Source organism: Prunus mume, linkage group LG2, assembly GCF_029339155.1.
Source record: "Prunus mume cultivar Tortuosa linkage group LG2, ASM2933915v1, whole genome shotgun sequence".
In the NCBI taxonomy this organism is placed as follows: Eukaryota; Viridiplantae; Streptophyta; class Magnoliopsida; order Rosales; family Rosaceae; genus Prunus; species Prunus mume.
Genome location: NC_142699.1, coordinates 22,021,811 through 22,044,213, shown reverse-complemented (window position 1 = coordinate 22,044,213; position 22,403 = coordinate 22,021,811). Strand labels below are relative to the sequence as shown.

General features: G+C 36.8%; 5 protein-coding genes across 8 annotated transcripts; 4 read left to right on the top strand and 1 right to left on the bottom strand.

The window, feature by feature from the left end:
* Positions 1-25: 25 nt before the first annotated feature.
* On the top strand, positions 26-3,123 carry LOC103321787 (uncharacterized). Of its 2 annotated transcripts, XM_008223620.3 has the most exons (9): positions 26-291; positions 888-1,239; positions 1,394-1,427; positions 1,730-1,930; positions 2,060-2,149; positions 2,234-2,299; positions 2,392-2,483; positions 2,589-2,636; positions 2,772-3,123. In XM_008223620.3, exons 2-9 carry the CDS (start codon positions 917-919, stop codon positions 2,881-2,883), a joined length of 966 nt encoding a protein of 321 aa, XP_008221842.2. In that variant the 5' UTR covers positions 26-291; positions 888-916; the 3' UTR covers positions 2,884-3,123. The 2 variants fall into 2 exon arrangements, with proteins under 2 accessions (XP_008221842.2, XP_088901285.1); XM_089045159.1 differs by lacking the exon at positions 26-291 and having other exon boundaries at positions 857-1,239.
* Positions 3,124-3,705: 582 nt separating this feature from the next.
* LOC103321786 (cytochrome b-c1 complex subunit 8-like) lies at positions 3,706-4,518 on the bottom strand. Its single transcript, XM_008223619.3, has 2 exons — positions 4,326-4,518; positions 3,706-4,032 (listed from the first exon to the last, which is right to left on the bottom strand). Exons 1-2 carry the CDS (start codon positions 4,493-4,495, stop codon positions 3,984-3,986), a joined length of 219 nt encoding a protein of 72 aa, XP_008221841.1. The 5' UTR covers positions 4,496-4,518; the 3' UTR covers positions 3,706-3,983.
* Positions 4,519-12,553: 8,035 nt separating this feature from the next.
* Positions 12,554-15,845, top strand: LOC103321785 (Peptidase C15, pyroglutamyl peptidase I-like protein). 3 transcript variants are annotated; one of them, XM_008223618.3, is made up of 5 exons: positions 12,554-12,694; positions 13,064-13,368; positions 14,587-14,691; positions 14,805-14,852; positions 15,355-15,845. In XM_008223618.3, the coding sequence occupies exons 2-5, from the start codon at positions 13,108-13,110 to the stop codon at positions 15,592-15,594; spliced, it is 654 nt and encodes a 217-aa protein (XP_008221840.1). In that variant the 5' UTR covers positions 12,554-12,694; positions 13,064-13,107; the 3' UTR covers positions 15,595-15,845. The 3 variants fall into 3 exon arrangements, with proteins under 3 accessions (XP_008221840.1, XP_088901532.1, XP_088901531.1); XM_089045406.1 differs by having other exon boundaries at positions 12,559-12,694; positions 13,099-13,368; XM_089045405.1 differs by having other exon boundaries at positions 12,577-12,718.
* A 205-nt stretch (positions 15,846-16,050) lies between these two features.
* On the top strand, positions 16,051-18,273 carry LOC107880560 (PPR superfamily protein). Its single transcript, XM_016792581.2, has one exon. It carries the CDS (start codon positions 16,192-16,194, stop codon positions 18,271-18,273), a length of 2,082 nt encoding a protein of 693 aa, XP_016648067.2. The 5' UTR covers positions 16,051-16,191.
* Positions 18,274-18,881: 608 nt separating this feature from the next.
* On the top strand, positions 18,882-22,003 carry LOC103321783 (Pectin lyase-like superfamily protein). Its single transcript, XM_016792582.2, has 9 exons — positions 18,882-19,159; positions 19,365-19,493; positions 19,681-19,851; positions 19,963-19,983; positions 20,091-20,298; positions 20,603-20,684; positions 20,851-20,959; positions 21,148-21,264; positions 21,448-22,003. Exons 1-9 carry the CDS (start codon positions 18,920-18,922, stop codon positions 21,763-21,765), a joined length of 1,395 nt encoding a protein of 464 aa, XP_016648068.2. The 5' UTR covers positions 18,882-18,919; the 3' UTR covers positions 21,766-22,003.
* Positions 22,004-22,403: the final 400 nt, after the last annotated feature.

Genomic DNA, 22,403 nt, shown 5'->3' with positions numbered 1-22,403 from the left:
GAAAAGCTTGTTCTGTCTTCTCTTCGATCTTCTCCAATCCCGCTACTGCAAACATCAGACAACAAAACCTCCCGCGAACCCAACAAAAAAGAAAAAAAGAAAAGAAACAAAGACCCTCCATTTACTCTCTCTCTCTCTCTCTCTCAGAGAAAGAGAGAAGCAAAGCATCTGTCTTTTACCTTTGAATTTCATAGCGAACACACCTTTCATTTTCAGAGGAATCAACCCTACTATTCTCGTTTGGATGTGATCGTGAATTCGTGACATTCTTTGGGTAAAACCCACTTTAAAGTAAGGAATCTCTCTCTTCTTCTTTCTTAATAAATTCATGAGAAACCATAACAGTCCTTAGCTCTGGTATCTGGGTTTTGCCTGCATTTGTATATGGAATAGTTCAGCTATAAAATTATACTCCATTCATTCTCTGTGTGTACATATTCAAATCCAAAAAGTTTTGGGTTCTTCAACCTCTAATTAAGTACTTTGCTTGTAGATTTTGTATTTGAAGATATTTTTCTTTATATTTGATTTGTACTTTCAAATACTTATCAGTACGCTTTTTATAAAATGTTTATGTTTTGTTACAGCGGACTAACAATGAAGCTTACCTTAATACTGGGTCTAAGTTTCCAACCGAGTTCAATTTATTTATTTATAATCCTTTTAACATTTGGAACTGCTTTTGGCTAACTTTCACATTTCAACTGTTGTCACATTTGAATTGTTTTGATTTTCATGCTTTCTGATTCCACTTTCTTTGAAAAAATTTCGGCATAGACTTGTTCATGATCATTTAATTTAAACACTTAGCCCTTGAATCCAAATTGACTAACATAATTAGTGGAGCAAGTACAAGTGAAGTGAGTAACTTATGAGTTTCTTAACAGGATCTTCGAACCATACTTGGCAGCCCGTCATGACTGCCGATACTAATGATCCAAGTTACTGGCTGAACTGGAGGTTCCTCATCTGTGCAATATGGATCGCATCTACTATGGTTGTAGCCTCAATTCTTATATGGAAATATGAAGGTTTCAACAAACTTAGAACGAACAGGAGGGCAGCTCGGCGAGAAACAGTAGGGTCTTTGTATGAGGATGAAGCCTGGAAGACATGCCTTAAAGGAATACATCCCAATTGGTTACTTGCTTATAGAATAATTGCTTTCATTGTGATGTTGTGGTTGATAGTTGCCAATGTTGCTCTAGATGGATTCGGCATCTTTTACTTTTATACACAGTAAGCTATCTATCTGTATCTGCAGTTTTCATCTTCATAATCACAAAAATATCTCTTTGAGGAGCGGATGCCAACAAATTTGAAGCTCATTGCACTAATTGTATTTGCACGATGTATATGTTGATGTAGTCTGTTCCCTTTTTGCGCTTAACAGGTGGACATTTACTTTGGTCACCTTTTATTTTGGGGTATGTTTTTCAACTCTTGAAGGTCTTGAACATACCTGCATTTACATTGTAGTAAAATATGATAAATATAAAACTAGAATAGTAGTTTCTTTGGTTACCTTGGATTGCTCAGGCCAATCTTACCACTCAAAGATGCTCAATAGGATAAGTCAGCAGCTTTTCAGTTCAAAACACATAAAACCCTTCTATCTGTTAATGTCCCAGTACCTTTAATCGATTAATGAAGTATGGCAACCATTATGCTTAGTTTACTCGAATGTCCCTGTCCCTAATTTACTTATTCTCTGAACTTCATTTTGTAGCTGGCATCTTCGCTCTCTCTTCATGCAATTTGCAAGTATCGCAATAGAGTTGGTGAGGATGAAGAGCGAGGTACTTATGTTGCTCCAACACTTGGGGAGAATAGTAATCCATCCAATGCATCTAAAACTTTAACTGCCGAGGAATATCATGGCCGTGAAGGCGCAGGTGCATGCGTTTATATCTTTCAGATTATTTATCAGGTAGGTTTCCTTCTATAAGGGGCTGCAGTTCTGGTTTAGAAATGATGACTTGGATTCTTTATAAGTTTTGTAATTTCTGAGTTCTGTTATCTCAACCTGGTCATTTCCTTGCCTTTGTATCCGTGTTAGATGTGTGGAGGTGCTGTTGCTCTCACTGATTGCATATTTTGGCTCGTTCTGTATCCATTTCTAACAGCCGCAGATTACAAACTGAATTTTGTAAGTCTACAAGCCTGGTAATTTCATTGACAGTTTATCTGTTCTTGTCTTCTTGTAATGAGTTTCCTCTCCATTCAACTGCAGATGATTGTCAGTATGCATTCAATCAATGCTGTTTTCCTCCTTGGCGAGGCATTGTTGAATTGCATGGTAAGTTTGGTTCCTTATTCATTATAATGGCATTTCTGCTTATTATTTCACCATTAATGATTTACAAAAATTCAATTGTCTCCTCCTTCCAGCGGTTTCCATTGTTTCGAATCGCTTACTTTGTGCTATGGACGGGAATATTCGTGATATTTCAGTGGATATTACATGCTTGCAAATCTATGTGGTAAAACTATACTCAAAATTGTCACATTTCCTTGAGTTGTTACATTTCTTTTAGAGATCGAAGAAATTTAACTATTGTTCATAATATTTTTTAACTTTACTGCAGGTGGCCCTATCCATTTCTTGACTTGTCATCCTCATCTGCTCCTTTGTGGTATGTTGTTTACCTCCTTATTGTTAATTGTAGCAAAGTAAATTCGAGATGAAATTTACCAAAGTATATAAAAACTACTTGCCAGAAACTGTTACAGCTCTATCATCGTTTACCTTACGATCACTCACCTTGCAGGTATCTTGGGGTTGGATTGATGCACATCCCATGCTACGGTGTCTTTGCTTTAATAATTAGGATGAAGCAGCTTTTGTTGTCAAGAGCATTCCCGGATTCTTATCAGAATTGAGAGATGAAGAAAGATTGGGGCCACAAATTGCAGAACCATTTCATATAAAACGATTAGTGATGTTAATTTTTTGGCCTGGATAAAGAGGAAAGATTGGTGCTTCAGGCTTCCAGTTGTAGTTAGCTGCACTGCACATGATGATTATCTTCAAAAGCAGCCATTGATTGCAGATTTGCACATTCAATATTATGATTAATTATTCCATCATTTGGTAAATAAAATTTTAATTACAAGCTTGAATTTTTATTTTTAACTTTTAAATTTTATGAACAGCGTGTTGTATACCTGTGGATATTTTTGACAAGTTTTAAAACTGTTCTCAAATTGTAATAAGTTTGCCTGTGATTATTATTTTGAAAAAAAAAGTCTGCAACAGAGCCACACCTGAGTTGGCTAGCTTTAGAACAAACCGTGGGATTTTAAATAATAGATTGGTCGTTCCCTATAACGATAAACCAACCCATCACGGTCCTTACATAAACACAAGCTTCATCGAACAAATTAACCTGCAGATCATATGTCCAAACCAACTAGAGCTTTACAGGCATCACCACATTACTGTGCAGGCAGCAACCCGTTACCGAAGTTGAGACCTGGATAGTTATGATCCATGGCATCAATTTTCGCTTTGATGTCCGAAGAACCTTGTCATAATGCAGGTTCTTCATTCTTGGCCTCATGCTCTCATTAAGAGGTTAGCATCTACCAGCAGAGGACCAAACACCTTGCATCAAACCTGCATCTAAACTAAACCCTAGGAATATTTTGCTCATCGATAACGAACAGCATGCACTCATTATCTACTACACATTTAAATGCAGATGAATGAAACAGAGCCTGCACTCTCAATTTATTATGCAGTTTGAATTTGTATATCAACTTCAAGAATCTGACAAACAAATTACAAACTTGTTTACAGAAGAATAAAACTCAAACCCTTCTGCAATTCACTGCAAATGTCATCTCATTTTAATACAAAACAACCAAATTACAACCAGTGTAGTTTCAATAAGAGACGAGAGTCTATCATTCATTGCGCACAGAGTTGCAGCTAAAAAGAAAATTCCAATATTTGTTCGCTCAAACGAAGGCCCCCATCTTCAGTACCTGTGTTCCAACTTCTCCTTCTCTTGGTATTGCTGCACATACCTGCAAACCCACCCCAAAAAACACTCACATGATCTACTAATTCAGCTGATCTTAAAGTCTTAAAAACAATCCCCAATTCATCAGCTATATCAATAGATAATCCAATCATTCCAAAATGCAACATTTTGACCATAAATTTCAACAGTTCACCGCAAATACTTATGACCTGCTCCTAATTCCCAGTACCAATTGAACATTAATACTATTAATTAACTATTTAAGCAACATAATTGAAAAAGAAAACCCTAATTTTTCACTCTGTCAAAAACGATAGAGTTAGATCGAAGAATTACGTGTAGGTGGCGACGAGAGGAGCAAGAAGGAGAGTGGCGCTGAGCCAGTTCTCGGAGACCTTGTGGTGGATCTTGCCGGTGAAGTCCCTCCACAGCCCAGGCATCACCTTCTGCTGGAACGGCGACAGCGAGTACACCACTGCTCTCATCTGCACCGGATGCTTCCCCATTTTCTCAACAATGACCTGTCGTACGTTCACTCCACGCTCTATAAACTACTCAAATCAAACGACGAGACAGTCAACGTCGTTTCCATCTCATGAATGACGGCTCGAATCTGATTGACGTTATCCATCCAACCACAAGATGCCACGTCGTCAGCTACTTAATAAACCGAAAAATTATTGTACGATATTGGAACAAGGTGATGTGATGAGTACTTTACGTGATAATCAAAGTATAGTGATTTGAAATAATTTCTTCTCGAGACAAGATTTTAGGGAAGGTCTAAAATATCGATGTTATCGAAAATATCGATAGTCCAAAAATACGAAAATTTCGATGAAAATATCGGGATATTATCGATATCGAAAAAAATTGAATAAAAATCATGAAAAATTGTAAGAAAACCTTGAAAATTTTTATTGAAACTTTTGACGATGTTTATTTAGTTAATTATTTATTAGTTTATCACAAAAAAATTGAAAGGAAATGCATTGCATGATGGGTTTAACTGATTTAAGTTTATTATATAGCGAGCTGACAAATACTATGAGTGTAGAAAATATTTAGTAATTAATTAAAGAAGATTAAACATCCCATAATTATTTATATACAATGATTTAGTACAATATTTTACACTTTATATATTACATGGTAAGATACATGAATGACTTAGTAGCACATAGAGTTCTCATTTGTGTATTATCACAAAAACATAAGCAACACAGTGGTTAAGACTTTGGAGGAATGGAATGGCAGGAGTTCGAATTCCCTTTGTGTGTGTGCTTTGTGTTTTTTTTTTCCTTTTGTTTCCATTACATTGATATTTTCGATATTATAACAATATTTTGACAAAATATTGCTAAAGTGTGATCAAAATTATCGACGTCGATATTTTCTGATATTATCGATATTTATATGATATGTGTATGGATACGTTATGAAATATCCATGACTCGAAAAAATGATAATATCCTCGATATTTCGTCTATATTATAGATATTTTATACTATGGTCTTAGGTTTGAGTCATAAGGCCATCTTCAGGTCATATGGCTAAATGTAGTCCAGAGCTAAAAATTTAGCCATTCAAAATATTAATTTTTTAAAGAATAGTGTAGGGCTAAATTTTCTCATCTCCAGCCATGCAGGGCTATATTTTAGGGTCCTTCATAGTTTATTATTTTGAAAAGGGGAGTGGGAGTACTTTAATGATTGGTTGTTGAAAAGACATGGATGGGGCCCACTATAAATTTGACCTAGGCAAAGTTAGGCTACATTTGGTTGGAGGCTAAAGGGCCAAAGGTGGCCCTCCAAATTTGGCCAAAATTTTATTTAGTCCATGACTGGAGATGAGTTTTGCATTAATTTAGGGTGTATTTGGGATATAGCTCATGGCTGGAGATGGCCTAACATATGTGTAATGTGTGTAAGTTTAATATACTATCACTCATCTCAATAGGAAAGATCCTAAACGTGAGATAATTTGTTCGCATATTATAATATAGGTGCCGTCAGATACTCAATAAACTGAGAATATTATATACTATTGGAATACAATCTCATAGTATAACATGTCCACGTGTCATCATATATATATATATATATATATGTATCATTAGGCATTCTCCAACCCATGAGGGGCTAAACTCAAATTTCCTCCTTCCAAAAAGTGACTATTTGGGTTTTGCCTGGACTCAAATCGTTTTTTCTCCCAACTCTCCGGACTCAAATTTTAAGTCCGCAGCTTTATTTAAATTGTTTAAGAATTGTATAAGTCTATTTTTTTTAATAGATAACTTTTCTTCATTTAATCTTTTTAAATATCATAATTTAATTTTTTTTTGAACAATTTGACCTAAAAAAAAAAATTGAAATTCCATAATTTTTTTAATGGAAACAGCCAACATGTGGGCCCAATCGATACTATATGATTATTTTTTTTTTTAAATAAAAAGAGACATCCAAAGCCCAACAGCTTTCTCACCTAGTGCCAACACGTGGCCCATGCCACAGACGAGCCCATCAGAACATGTAACCAGCGTGGGTCCCACCATTTTTCAGAAGCACATGAGCTCTGTCACCTTAGCATGGGCTCCATTGAATAGTATTAGGTCCAGGCAATACTTGAACCTACATTTGGATCAAATTTTGGGTCCTTCATTTTCTTGGGTTGGGAGAGATTTGGGGGGATATTTTGGGTTTGAGTCCAAGGGTTGGAGATGGCCTTAGGTACTCAATAAACTGAAAAATTATTATGTGGTATCGAAATATGGCATGTGATAAAATCTATAATTTGGTTGGCCAATGTAGTTAATCTATCACTTTTAAAACATTATTAATATTATATTTTAGAGGCTCTGATTTGCCCATTCCCTTTTGTTTTTTAATACTTTATAATCAATTTTGTTCTTTCTCTTTCCTATTTTATCATTATCCAACATTAATTTCTTTTTTACTACATTTTATATTATTTCTTTTTCTTTATACTTAATTTTCTAACTTACACTCCATTTTCAGTATTAAAGGGAAAAAAGAAACTTAATTTATTACTTGAGGAAAAAAAATACCAAACATGGAATGCAAGTTGGAAAATTAAATGTAAAGAAAAAGAACTAATATAAAAGTGAAGTAAAAAGAAATCAATGTAGGGTAATGATAGAATATGAAAAAGAAAGAATAAAATTGATTAAAAAGTATTAAAAAGCAAAAAGGAGTGTAAATGGAGAAAAAAAGAATGGGGAAATCACATCCCTTAAAGGCTTATTTATGTACATGCCCCCATGTGCTTTAAAACTTGTTTTACATTACCACATGTGCTTTGAAACATATCAAAATACCCCCCACATTTTAAAAAACAGTCTCACGTTACTCCTTCACAAGTATTATAGACGTTCCGTTACGTGCTTTGAGCCCCACTTTGTTTCAATCCTTAACATTGGAGAACAAGGGTTTTTTAGTTTCAGAAAAGGGAAAAGGGTATTTGGGTGAGAATGGGAAATTTGGATAAGAATGCTTGGGCTTATCAAAATCTGAGGGGGGTTCGAATTTTGGGAGAATCTGAAAAAGAAATCATGAGTTTATAAAACTCTGAGGTGGGGTTTGAAATTGGGAGATTCTGGAGTAGAAGATTAGGGTTTATGAATCTCTAAGTGGAGTTCGGATTTGGGAAAAGGAGAAGGGGGTCACACGATTTGGGAGAAAAGGGGGAAAGGGGATTTCATATTTGGAGGTTCAGCTGGTTCTTTTTTATGTGAATACTGACTAAATTGAAGAAGAGATGGAAATAGGAGAAGCAAGGCATGCCCAATGGTGTCATTGTGGAAGTTAGCACGAATGCAGACTTCGTGGACCACTTCAAACTTAGGGCGGAGATTTCTAGTCTGCCCAAAATCAAAGGTAAGAATGTTTAAGATCAAATTTTCAGTCATTGTTTTGGGCATCACAAATTGATAGAGTTCTTATTGATGAAATTTTCAGTCATTGATCAAATTAATCAAATTTTTAGTTATTGTTCTTGGTTGATACAGTGAAATGGTGAAAAAGGATGTAAGTTTTTTTCAGTAGTTTGATGCAGAAATGTGTGAGCGTACAAAGTCTTTGATACCTGGTTTGCCGAGGAAGATTGATAGGGTGGAGAAGGAAAATGCAAAGATTCGAGCAAAGTCAAAAATATTGTGGGCTATTATGTTGCTTTCTTGGTTGGTGGTGCTTGCCATGAAGATGAATTAGGATGAATTATGAGGAATTAAGAGTAATGTGTTTTGTAATTTAGTGGGTGTAATGTGATTGAGAAGCAGTAGTTTAATGGGCAATGTAATTTGAGAACAAATGCTAATGTAATATAGCAGTAGTTTAGTTTGTGTAATGTAATGTAATTTGGTGGGAAAACAATGTAATTTGTTTTAAGTTTTATTAGTAAGCATTAGTTCATTGTAAGTTGTTTAGAGTTTAGAGTTTTCTTTGATCTATGATATGAATGGAAACTTGTTTGGAGGTTACAAATGGTGACATACTGATAAGCATCATACCGAAAACAGGTTACAACCATATCTTATTCATTGGATACCAAAAACAGGTTACAAAAACAAGTTACTCATAAGTATATATTGTTCATGCCATATCAAGTGGTTACATCTCAATACCTGATCAATATAAACACAACACCAAAACAAGTTCCAACCATCACATTACATATCAAATGGTCAATTACATCTAAGTACCTGACTCAAAAACCTTGACAAACATGAAAGCCTAAGAAAACCAACTATTACAGGCATCAATAATCCCACAAACCAACAAACCAATTGCAACCATAATCAAACCATTAAAGTCTTATAGAACTAACTAATTGTATAATCTATAATTCTACAACATTCAAACCATTCAAAAAGAATTCATCTTAATTCAAAAACAGATTGCAAAAGTTCAACATCATCACATCTAAGGATGAAAAAAAAGGATCTTTGACAAAATGATCCATCTGTTGATCTTTTATCATCCTTCTACGTTGTTGTACTCGAGATAGTTTGGCAGATTGAGATGAATCACATGTTTGAGAAGCCTGAGTTGCTTGAGATGGTTGCGATTGAGAAGCATGAGCTGCTTGAGATGGTTGTGATTGAGAAGCCTGGGCTACTTCAGATGTCTGGGATTGAGAAGGCCCTTGGGAACCACTTGCTTGTTTCCTTTGCCTTAGTTGCATACTTTGTTGTCCGCTACTTTGGTCTTCACCATATCTCATTCTTACCTAAAACAAATAATAATTACGTAGGTATGATATGAAATTTGAATGGTGAAAACATAGTTGAAACCGTGGCACTTACTGAAAGTTTTTCCTTAGCAACTTTCCTCTTCCTATTAGGCTTTATGTTGGGATTTCTAGGTTCCTTATAAGCAAAGTCATCAAGTCAGAAACCAAATCAAATAGATTTAAATGTAAAACAATTTTGGATAATGACACATACCTTATAATTAATTCGATTATGTCATTCTCCACCGCAGTTGCCACACTTTAAAGAGATGACATACCTAGGAAGCTTATATGGATTAGCAGAGTTGTTAGGCTAATCAAAAGCTTGTTTTCTTGTCTTCTTGGGCCTACCAGGCTACTTGTGGTATTTTTTAGGGAGTAATGGAGGTAAATTAATCTTCATCCACTGATTTAGGCTAGTTATAGGCATAATCATTGGTTCATAGGCTCTCAAATAAGCATATTTCTTGTACAATGTATCACAAAAGTCCTTTAGATTCCCATGAAACTAACTTATTGCAGCACAAGCATGCAAACATGGTATTCCATTCAAATCCTAGGCATGGCATGAACAAGAGTGAGCATTCAAATCAATAGTAAAGTTACGACCACTATGATGCATTACTTCAAACTTATTCTGTCCAGCAGCCTTAAGAATGCATCACTAAGATTTTCCTTTGTTTTCTCTAATATCTTTTTAATTCTTGGCTCAACTTGTCCATGCCATTTCTCACAGAAAACCCTTCTTCCAACCATTAACAACATTATATACAACTGAATTCTTCCTAGTATAGTCAAAACAGGCTTGTCTTTGTCATCCATTATGCTACGGTTGAATGCCTCACATAAGTTGTTCATAAGCATGTCATACTTGGAATCACTCTTGAAATATGTCATACTCCAATGCCTAGGATCTTTCTCTACAAGCCAATCATGTGCAGGTTTAGACAACTCCAACATCTTTCTCATCTCTGCATGAAACCATGACACTGTTGTGGCCCTAGAAATTGCTTCCATTTGATGTTTCAAACAATGTCTATGCTCTGCATGAGGGAATAGAGCATCCACATCATCTATTAAACCTTTTTGTTTGTCAGTCATAAATACATAATCATGACTATTCCTAATATTCAGATCACCACTCAATAATTCTAAAAACCATAGCCATGTTGAATTGCTCTCAATCTCTACGTATGCATAGTCAAGTGGAAACATTCCGTTGTTTGCATCAACTTCCATTACAGAAAGCACTTGCCTAGAGTGAGGCCTTTTGATATGACACACATCCAAGCAAACCACAGGTCTACAACCATCTAAAAACCCTTTTTTCAGGTTGCAAGGCAGATGTAAATCCTCTAAAACCGTGACCAATCACCTTTCATTTCAGATTTAATGATAATTGTACTTCCCACATTTTTGGTTCTTAACTCATGACAATAATCCCACAATACTTCATATTGTTTATTGTAAGACTCATCTACAATGTCAACTGTCATGGCTCTTGCTCTTTACACAGTTGCTCTAGATGGTCTGTAACCATAGTCTTAGTGAACTTGCTCTGCAAAAGAAGAAGCAGTCCAATTTGGATTGAGCCTTAACTACCCAAAATATCTTTCAGCCAACCAGCTAGCAGTGACATGTATATTTTTACTCCCCTTACAACAAACATATGTAGGATTAAAGGTTTTCACCTGCAGGTAAGTGCTATCACTAACACTTGAAGCATGGATAACAAAATGACAGCCCTCTTCACATGCCACTCTTATTTTGTTATAGTCATTATTCATAAATATCAACTCTTTTCCACAATTAATGTAGTATATCTTTACAGTTTTTCTAAACATCTCGATAGTTGCAAACTTTAAACCTATTTTGAAACCTAGGTTTGCCATATCAATTTTAGGTCCTGAAATCTTCACCTTTTGGCATTATATTCTTCTTCCTTCTTAGTTCACATGCTGCTTCATCTTCACTTGAAGAGCTATTTGGACAGGTAAGTGTAGGTGACTCTTATCCATTGTCTGACTCATCATTTTCCTCTGTATTAGGATTATTGTTAGTACAACTATGATCCACATAACCTTCAAACCATTTATCATCCTTCTTCAATAAGTCAATCTCTTCATCACTTTGTGTATAGTCACTGTCTTCAAAGTCTAGATCACTACTATCACCATCCTCAGAACAAGAATATTCTGGATCACTGTTATCATTACCCACTTGGCTTGAAGTCAGGCTCACTACTTTCAAGTACAAAAATATCACAATGCTATTGCTTTTAGGTACCATGCTCATACAAGCTAAAAGCGTACTATCTGATACTATTTGAATGATTATACTAGTTCCAAACTCTTGACCATAAAAACTCATATCATACCCATTGTCATATCTCAAATCTTTAGTCATTCCAAATAGCTCTAACATGGACATATAGTCAACCTCACAATAATCAAACAAACTGACTTCACCACCCAAATAAGACCATTCACTGTGCCTTCTATTTTTAACTAGTTTATCTCCATGGAAAAACTTCAATGTAACAACCTTGTCAGCGTCTTTATCTATGTAAGATGAAGATTGACTTAACAAATCGACAAAGGTAACAAAGACAAAACAAGGATGACATAAGTACAATACAAGGAACACACAAGGATCACATAAGGACCACACCAGGATCAGCACAGAGTAAAAAACGTAAACGGAAAAAAAAAAACTCCAACAACAGTTCAATACACATGCCAAAATCAAGAAAATCGAGTGAGAATGAGTTCACTTACATATGGGTTAACAACCTCCAGATTCTTTAAGCACCACCATCTTCGCACTTTCTAACCTTAAAGTCTAACGTAAAATAGTGATTTCTTCTCCAGATTCTCCCAAAATCAAACCTCACCTCAGATTTTCATAAACCCTAGCCCTCTTCTCCCAATTTCCCATTTTTTGAAACAGAAAAATGTTTATTCTCCAATGTTAAGGATTGAAACGAAGTGAGGCCCAAAGCACATAACGGAACTTTTATAATACTGATAGAATGGGTAACGTGAGATCGTTTTTAAAAATGTGGGGGGTATTTTGAGACGTTTCAAAGTACGTGATAATCTGAGACAAGTTTAAAAGTACATGGGGGCATGTATATAAATAAACTCTCTTAAAATATAATATTAATAAATATTCACTTTATCCCGTGCAATCATACTCTTGTACTAGACCCTAATCAGTCCATATAACCGGCGACTTTTAATTGAAGGAGGATGACGTATCCCACCGCCCTACTATGGCATTTTCGTAAAAGATTAACGACCAAATGGCTATTTAATTGAGACTCGTTTCCAACGAGCAAAGTAAAAGAGTAGGCTGAAGAGACCAAAACTAGCTTTGCTTCCTCCAACTTGAGGACGGCATTTTCGTTTCTTAAACTCTACACGGAGTTGAGAGTTCCGTCCTGAATTTCAAAGGTCTGCTCCATTCCAACTCTGCAAGTACATTTTTTAATCCATTACCTTAGAGATTTTCAGTTTTTTTTTCCTCTGTTTTCATTGTTTTTGTGAAGAAATGCTGATCGGTCAATTGACAATTCCTAAGCTAATTTCCATTTTTGGCTGTCAAAGCATACAAATTTACTTATATTTTAACTAATTGATCGGTCTCGTTGAAGGGTTGATATGATGCTTGATGCTTAAATCACTAGTGAACCAGCCTGATTACTTCAAAATCTTTGCTGGGTTTTTTTCTTTGACAAAGAAGTTTGAAACTTTTTCAGAAAAAAAAAGTTGGGTTATTGTCTAATAGCATTGAAAAATTTGAACTTGTTGCGTTGGTAGCAGAATTATCGAAGATTGGGAACTGTATTCAAGTGCAGGACGAGGAAATGGGATCAGAAGGACCGAAGAGTGTTGTCATTCATGTGAGTGGATTCAAGAAGTTCCAAGGCGTTGCTGAGAATCCCACAGAGACCATAGTTAAGAATCTAAAAGGCTTCGTTGAGAAGAAAGAGTTGCCTGCTGGTCTTACTCTGGGCAGCTGCACTGTTCTTGAGACCGCAGGAGATGGCGCACGTCCTGCTCTTTACAAGACCATGGATTCCGGCGTTTCAACAACTGATTCTACCACCAATGAACAAGTCGTATGGGTCAGTGTCTCATTTATGATTGCTAAATTGACTTTCCTTTTGGAGATTTGAGTCAAAAAATTAAAAGTTAAAAATTCCAAACCATTTTGAAAAGTTAAATGCTATTCTCTGACTGTGTTTCGACGGGGTCTAGCCTAGGAATTGGACATGTTTGGGATATTGGGGACTAATTGGTTTCAAAAGAATTCAGAAATATTCTCAGGAGTTAGGCTGGCCTTGAATGGTGTTCTCCAGGATGCACTTAAAGTAAATTATAAGACGGACCTCAGTGATTTGAACACTACTAGGGAAGTTACTAACTCTTATGAAGTCCTAAGAGTCATTCTATAGTGAGGGAGGGCCTTGTATATGGCCCTTTTATTTTTTTGGGTCTTATCTCTTAACTGTTGGATTAAATTGGTTAGCATGGTCCAACGGTTAAGAGATAGGGCCTCACCTAAGGGCCATATATAAGGCCCTCACTATAGAATTCTTGGAAGTCCTAAACCAGTATGTTTTTTTTTCTTTTTCCCATCAATGCGGGTGGGGAGATTCGAACTTAGGACCTCTTCCAACATTTGGAAGAGAAATACCACTAGATCAAGAGCTAGTTGGTTCCTAAACCACAATCCATTAGTAACTCCAAGCACATATCTTGGATTTAGTAATTCATTCATTGTTGGTTCCTTATCATCTTTATTAATATGTCCAGAAAAGTTATTGTCTTTGGGAATAGATGGACTCTGTCACCAGTCACAAAATTGGTTCTTCATGGGGAACTAACTTACAGTGTAAATTTTATGCATCTACTCCCCTTATGCTTGGCTTGTTTGGCCTATGAGAATGTCTGCCTTGTGAGGACCTAGAGGACATTTTGGTCTCTGATTGTTTAGCGGCTTTTGTTAAACGCTGAATCCAATAGACCTTTCAGTTCCGATCATCATTATACTTCAATGATCTAGCCACTCCCCTGCCATGAATCAATCATATGTAGCCAAAGTTTAAGGCAAAAACTTTGATATCTAATTCGCCTTAAACTTATTGTGCCTCACCTAAGACTTCTCGTCAGGTTTTGTTGCTTTGCAGATAAATCTTTTGAACAATGATCGTATGGCTAATTTTATGAAACTGTGTGAACAGTTTGCAATAGAAATTTTAAAAGGATGGTCATGCAGAAGCAGTTGCTAGTTTCAGTCCCCAGTATCTTGTTAAAATGCTTAACCTTCATTGCTTTTTCAGCTTCACTTGGGGGTGAATAGTGGGGCTCTAAAATTTGCCATTGAGCGGCAAGCGATAAATGAAGCCACTTTCCGTTGTCCAGATGAGTTTGGATGGCAACCTCAGGTGGGTGTGGTTCGTTGTGTTTTAATGGTGTATTGTTTATTTATTTACCGATGTTTATATTATCTTCACTTTTTCTTGAACTTAATATTTTAAATTTTTTCTTCCTTTTCTAGCAACTGCCAATAATCGCCGAGGATGGAGGAACTTCTCGAGCTAGAGAGGTACTTGTATAATCTGTTTGCAATGTTATTCATAAAATTAAAAAGTAAAAAAGTTTTTCATTCTTTACTGAGCAGTTCATTTCCATTATGATGGAAAAAAAACAAAGGTTCCTATTTAGAATTTTGATACGCTGTGAGTTCATCAATACTTAGGGAGGGACTTAAACGTATAGTTTGAGTTGTACTGAATTTTCATTTTGCAGAAATTAGGGGAAGGCCTCAATTGTGCAGGTTTTAACATTGATTTATGTAATAAGTAATGTTATTGTGACATACTGTGATGTGCTTAATTTATCCAACCAATAAATTGTTTGATGAGTTGTGGCCGAAATAGCCTCATCAGTTATTGCACTAGTTCTAATTAGAACTGAAAGGGGAACTGCTGCTTACCCTAAGGAAGTTCTGTTGTAAAATTACAATATTAACAAATTAGTAGTCCATACCGTTTCTCTCTCTCAACGTGTCCATGTTGGCTAACTTTTCCACCATTTGGTTCTTGAAGACTTCGTGCTCGACGGAGGCAATCCATAAGATCTTGAAGAAGAAAGGATATGATGTGGCAATATCAGATGATGCAGGGCGTTTCGTGTGCAATTATGTCTACTATCATTCCCTCCGTTTCGCCGAAGAAAAGGGTCACAAATCTCTATTTGTCCATGTTCCTCTCTTTTCAAGAATTGACGAAGAAACTCAGATGCACTTTGTGGCCTCCCTTTTGGAGGCGATTGCAGCAACATGTTAATGTTAATACTCTGAATGCTTCTCTTTGCGTTATCTTGCCATCTGCGGCTAAATGTAAATCAAGGGTGTTAATATCATTACAATTGTAAAATAATCTATATGAACGTCTATTGCTGTTTGCTTTTTGGGTGAGGGAAATTGCTGTCCTATTGTCCAGGAATGTCATTATATATGTAAAAAAATTCAGCTCCATCGTGTGACGGTGTACGAGTATTTGCTGCTACCACTTTGTCTGATTATTCCTTTTCCAAAGACATCATGTGTTTTTCAATTTGCATATGTCAGGCTTTAATTTCTAAAATGAATTGAGTGTCTGCAAGTGGATCGAAGATAAGAAAGTTGTATTAGCATGACGTGCAGATTTTCCATGATTTTGATTATTTTTCTTTACAGTTTGGTTTGGACTGGAAGACAAGTTGGTGGGAATTGTGCTGATAAAATGCAATTTGCAAGCAAAGCAAAGCCCTTAACTTCGTTGTTTGGGGATATTTCCAAGTTTGGTTAGGTCAAAGAAGGTGTCTTTGGGTAAACCCAAAAAGAGTGTCTTTGCAGATAGTCAAAATTCCTTTCACGACAGCGAGGGTAATTAAAATGGTCAATGATTAATACGAACCATAATTTAGATTTTCAAATGTCGTCAATTTCACTTCGGAAAGGCGCATGGGCAATGCGAATTGCTAGGTTGCTATCTTCTGTACGTTTCAAAACGACGTTTGCACCAAACTTCAACGCAGCCATAACCTCATCCACCTCATCTCTGCATTTTGACTCGTACTGTGAACCCAGTGCTCAAGACCATGTTTACTTCAACAACCGGAAAATAGACAGCTTGATCAAATCCGGGGACTTGAACTCTGCCCTCAACTGGTTCGATGAAATGCTTGTATACGACGTCGTTACCTATAACTTGTTAATTTCTGGGCACGGCCGATATGGGTTTCCACAACAGGCTTTTCACCTCTATACTGAAATGGTTTCACAAGGAATTAGAGAGAGTGCTTCGACGTTTTCTTCTGTTTTGGGTATTTGTGTTGACGCAGGGTTTTGTAGAGAAGGAATTCAAGCTCACTGCAGGGTGGTCTCACTTGGGTTCAGCTTGAATTTGTATGTGGGGAGCTCCCTTGTTGACCTTTATTTGCATATGGGACTAGAGAATGTAGCTTTGAAGTTGTTCGATGAGTTGCCTGACCGAAACTTAGCCATATGGAATTTGTTGTTACGTGGGTTTTGTGAATTGGGTAGGGTGGATGAGCTATATGGTAGGTATTCTAGGATGAAATTGGATGGTGTCGAACCAAATGGGCTAACTTATTGTTATTTGATTCGCGCATGCAGTAATGGGAGGCTCTTAGATGAAGGAAAGCAGCTACATTGCCATGTTGTTAAGGACGGATGGGTAGAGTCGAATGTATTTGTTGCCAATGCTCTGGTGGATTTATACTCTTCTTGTGGGAGTTTGATTGATGCAACAGAAGCATTTAAAGCTATTCCAACGGAGGATGTGATTTCATGGAATTCAATTGTCTGTGTCTGCACCGAAAATGGTTTACTGCTTGATGCTCTTGAATTATTTGCTAAGATGCAGTGCTGGGAGAAGAGGCCATCAGTCCGTTCCCTTGTTGGGTTTTTGAATTTAGCTAGTAGGACTGGGAATATTGAACTTGGAAAGCAGATGCACTCTTATGTTGTGAAATCAGGTTTTGATCGTGGTGGGAGTGTTCATATTCAATCTGCTCTGATAGATATGTACGGGAAATGCAGCGAGATTGAGAGTTCGGTGTCCATATATGAAAGTGTTCATGAGAAAACTTTGGAGTGTTGTAATTCATTAATGTCCTCTTTGTTGCACTGTGGTGTTATTGAGGATGTGGTGGAGATGTTTGGTTTGATTGTTGATGAGGGACTTGGTCTTGATGAGGTTACTCTATCTACAACCCTGAAAGCTTTATCGGCATCTGCCATGGCAAGTTTGGGCAGCTGCAAATTGGTACACTGTTCTGCAATAAAATCAGGTTTTGAATCTGACATCGTGGTTTCATGTTCACTCATCGATGCTTATGCGAGATGTGGCCATGTCAAGCTTTCTCGCCAGGTCTTTGAAGAACTTCCTTCACCTAATGCCGTTTGTTTTACATCGATAATACACGGAAATGCCCGAAATGGAATGGGAAGTGAAGGTCTTCATTTGCTCCAAGCAATGATCAGAAAAGGCCTGAAACCTGATAAAGTGACAATTTTGGGTGTGTTAAGTGGGTGCAACCATTCAGGCTTGGTGCAAGAAGCAAGAGTTCTGTTTGATTCAATGAAAAATCTGTATGGGATTTCTCCCGACAGAAAGCACTTTTCATGTATGGTTGATCTTTTAGGCCGGGCAGGTTTGCTAGATGACGCTGAAGAGTTGCTGCAACAGGCACCAGGAAATGGCGACTGTGTGATGTGGAGCTCATTGCTGCGAAGTTGTAGGGTACACAAGAATGAACTAGTGGGAAGGCGAACAGTAAAAACTTTGTTGGAGCTTGACGTTGAAGATCCTGATATTTGGTTGCAAGCTTCAAACTTCTACTCTGAAATTGGAGAGTTTGACATTGCAATGCAAATGAGGGAAATTGCAACAGCACGGAAAGTGAAATGGGAGATGGGTCACAGTTTGGTCGAGCTAAACAGTCACCGTCCGATTTAGATCTTGAAATGATGGAACCACCTGACCAGATTCTTCATTGACCCCCAGATTCTTCAGCAACAATTTCAAGAAGCTGGCGTCTGCTTGTAAGGTGTAGTCTCCCTCAATAGAATTATTATTACTGTAGTGTTTTTTACTTCTTTTTATATTTTTTTTCTGGGTGAAGCGTTTGGTGTGCATGCAGTGAATAAAAAAATATGCATCTGTGACCTTGTGTTTGGTATAACTAACTCGTTGACCTTTTCTTCTACTTTTTTCTTCTTAGTAAGAAATTCATTTAATTTTGTTGTAACTGTACATTATTGTTATTATTATTTCAAATCCATCAAATTCTCATTTCCCTCAAAGTATTGCACTTTGCAGATTTCAGTTTTTCTTTCCTTTTTGCTGAAAGAGATGCCACAGGCTGAATCCATGAACACTATTACTAGTGCATTTTTGTGCACTGATTTAAGAGTAAAGCAAAGAACAAATTTTCCCTTGCTTTAAGTGTGGGCTTGTAGAAAATGTAACATCTTCATCTACTTCCAAGGCAAGCCATGTAGGCCAGAAAACCCTTAAACTAATCTATACATATAAATTATAACCCATTGTTCATTGAAATTATACAAATCAATCAATCTGCAAAACAACAGAAAAGACAAACATGGATAAATTATTGATGGTTTCCTTTCTTGGTATGCTGATGGCAGTTTATGGAGTTGCAGGAAACATGGTATATGCCAACATTGGCATACTTGATGAGCTTGAAAGCTTTGACATTGCGGAAGACAATGAGGTGAACATTTTCGACATCCCGTCATGGACAAGTGAACGTGGTTGCAAGGTTCTTGTTAACGTGGATAGCTTTGGTGCAGTTGGAGATGGAGTTTGTGATGATACTCAGGTGAGTATACACAGTTTGTATATTTGGACATTTTTTGTCATTCAAGTGCACTTCATTTATTAATTTATTGCAAAGAGGACATGACGCTTCACAGCTTTAGTGTCTGAACTTGCCAATCATTAACTGCGAAAAAATCATTTATCAGAACTAGTTTCTTTTACCATAATTGTTGACATTTATTCTTCTACAATGCCATTATTTTTAGGCTTTCCAAAAAGCCTGGGACATTGCCTGCTCTACAACACAATCGGTTTTCTTGGTACCCCTGGGACGCCAGTATCTAGTAAATGCAACAAAATTTCAAGGGCCATGCAAAGATAAGCTAGTCATCCAGGTAATCTGTAACACAATGTTCACGTCTAAATGAACATCTACCCTTCTTAGATCTGTTTTGCAAAGATAACTCTTTATAATCTATCTCATTTGTCATCATCAATGATAACTCTTCATATTCCATCTCTTTATATTCTTTACAATGTAAGACAATGTTCATGTTTGTAAATGGTACGATTGATTCACAGATTGATGGAACTATAGTAGCACCAGATGAGCCTAATAATTGGGATCCAAAATTCTCACGAGCATGGCTTGAATTTTCTAAATTGAATGGAGTCCTTTTCCAAGGGCATGGAGTTATTGATGGCTCTGGCAGTAAATGGTGGGCCTCATCCTGCAAAAAGAACAAGTCAAATGTATGTTTTTGGATTTTTATAGTTTCTACCGTATCCAAGTACTTCAGTTCAGGAAATGATCATTAACAATTTGACATTAATTTATCTTCCTGTCTCTTCCCTTTTCTACAGCCTTGCAGAGGGGCACCAACAGTATGTACCTTTCCCTTATTTACAACCATAGTTCGAAAAAAGAAATCATTCGAATCATATGGGACCATGATCACTGGATAGAATTGAAGTTGAGGTTTTTATTGCAGGCATTGACTATTGATAAGAGCTCAGCTATAAAGGTAAAAGGCCTCACCATCAAGAACGGCCAACAAATGAACTTTGTCATCTCTCAGTGTGACTCAGTGCGAGTTAATGCAGTACAAGTCTCGGCTCCAGGAGACAGCCCCAACACTGATGGAATCCATATAACTTCCTCTACCAATGTGGTTCTCCAAGACTGCAAAATTGGAACAGGTTCTTAAACTTTCGTCAACATAATTTCTCATCTCACTTTTTATTGCTCAAAAGGCAGGAACTGGAATAAAAATGAAACCAAAATGGTTATATGGGGAATGAATATCATCCTGTAACATAGTAGTTAAGAAAAAAAATAATCTTTGAGTAGATAACCCGAGCATTAAGCGATGGGAAACAAGTGAGTACAATTAACCTGAAATAAATCTCGCACATGCATGACCAAGTCCCTCCAAGTGAAAGGTGCACAGCCACAGCGCATTCATATTTCAACAAAAGGTACTGATGCATTGTGTTTCTTCAGGGGATGATTGCATTTCAATTGTCAATGGTACCTCCAATATTAAGATGAAGAGAATCTTTTGTGGACCGGGACACGGAATCAGGTACCATCTACTTTTGTTGTAGGCTAACCATACAGTTTGTGCCCCATGACGTCCCAAAGAGATATATGTCAGGCTCAAAATAATCATTCATCCTTTAATCTTTAAGTAAATGGAACTGAAATTTATATGCTTATTATCTTTGTTGGTACAAACCTATGTTACTTAGCATCGGAAGTCTTGGGAAGGACAACTCCACTGCCATAGTCACAAAAGTGGTTGTGGATACAGCAATCCTCAGGGAGACTGCCAATGGCCTCAGGATTAAGACTTGGCAGGTTTTTAAGCTATTAATTGGAGACATTTTTCTTTATTTTTCATTTTTGACACATCTCTCTTATGGTTACATTGTCAATGCTTTTCGCATATAACCCGAACACATTGTCTCCTATAATGACCGACTAATTTTCCTTCTTTTTTTTATTTTTTCTTCTTCTCTTTTTCCCTTTGGGGTGTCCTTGTATAGGGTGGTTCTGGTTATGTTCGTGGAGTCCGTTTTCAAAATGTGAGGATGGAAAATGTATCAAACCCCATAATTATAGATCAGTTTTACTGTGATTCCCCCAAATCTTGTCAAAATCTGGTAATGCTTCAAGTTTCTTTCCTTCATCTCTAATCTCTGTCATTTCATTTTGATCATATCATAAACTATTAACTCTTCACCTAGATCAATCATAGCCAAAATATTTCAGGCAATGTGTTATTACTGTCAAATTTCATTAACTTGTGACCGTGCAAGTTGCTTATCTTATTCATGGCATTTCAGACATCAGCTGTGGAAATAAACCAAGTCATGTACTTTAACATTTCCGGGACTACAAAGAGTGCTAAGGCCATGAAATTCGCCTGCAGTGACACAGTTCCATGCAGCAACATAGTCCTGACTAACGTCAACTTGGAGAAGAAGGATGGCACGGTGGAGACATATTGCAACTCTGCCCAGGGCTTCGGGTATGGCATTGTGCATCCTTCGGCAGAGTGTCTAAATTCCCATGACAAAGACTCTATGGTCATCACCGATCCGGCATCCGAAGTTGAGCTTGCAGATCCCAGCAGGGAGGAGATTGTGCACACTGAACTCTGATTTGGTTCCTTATATGCGCATAATTAAATAACTGTTTGATAGTATACTGAACAGGGTTAATGAGCTTGTAGAGTGGTCTCTAGTAATGTTAAGGATTGTTGGAGGGAGGTTTGAGTTGCTCTTGTCAAATTTTAAGGGAAGTTGCGGACAATGTGATCATATATATAGTTATAGATATAACCAAACTGAATGTACCAATGATTATCTTATAGGTTATATAAAGAATGATTTCCTACTATATCTTGTCCGGTTTTTAAAGAAGTCCAAATTTGTGATTTGACCCTGGGCCGATACAAATTTTCGGGAAAAATCAGCCCTCATCCAAAAAAAGAAAACAAAAAGGTCCATGACCATTCAAAAATGGTATGAACTATGAGCTGTTGGGTTTCTTTTTTTTGGAATAGGGACCACTGGGATATTCAAATCCAGTCTGACTGAAACTCTGATTTGTCTGCATTCTGCACTCTGCAAAATAGAACCTGTGCATCATAAAAAAATAAATCACCGACTGATTGGTGAAGTTTCTGCTTGCTAATTGACAAATGATTATATTTTTGTTAATCAGCCTACGTATTTAGTGTTAACACAGTGGTGCTGACAAACAAATTTATAGATGGATTGAGTATAGATGTCGTGTG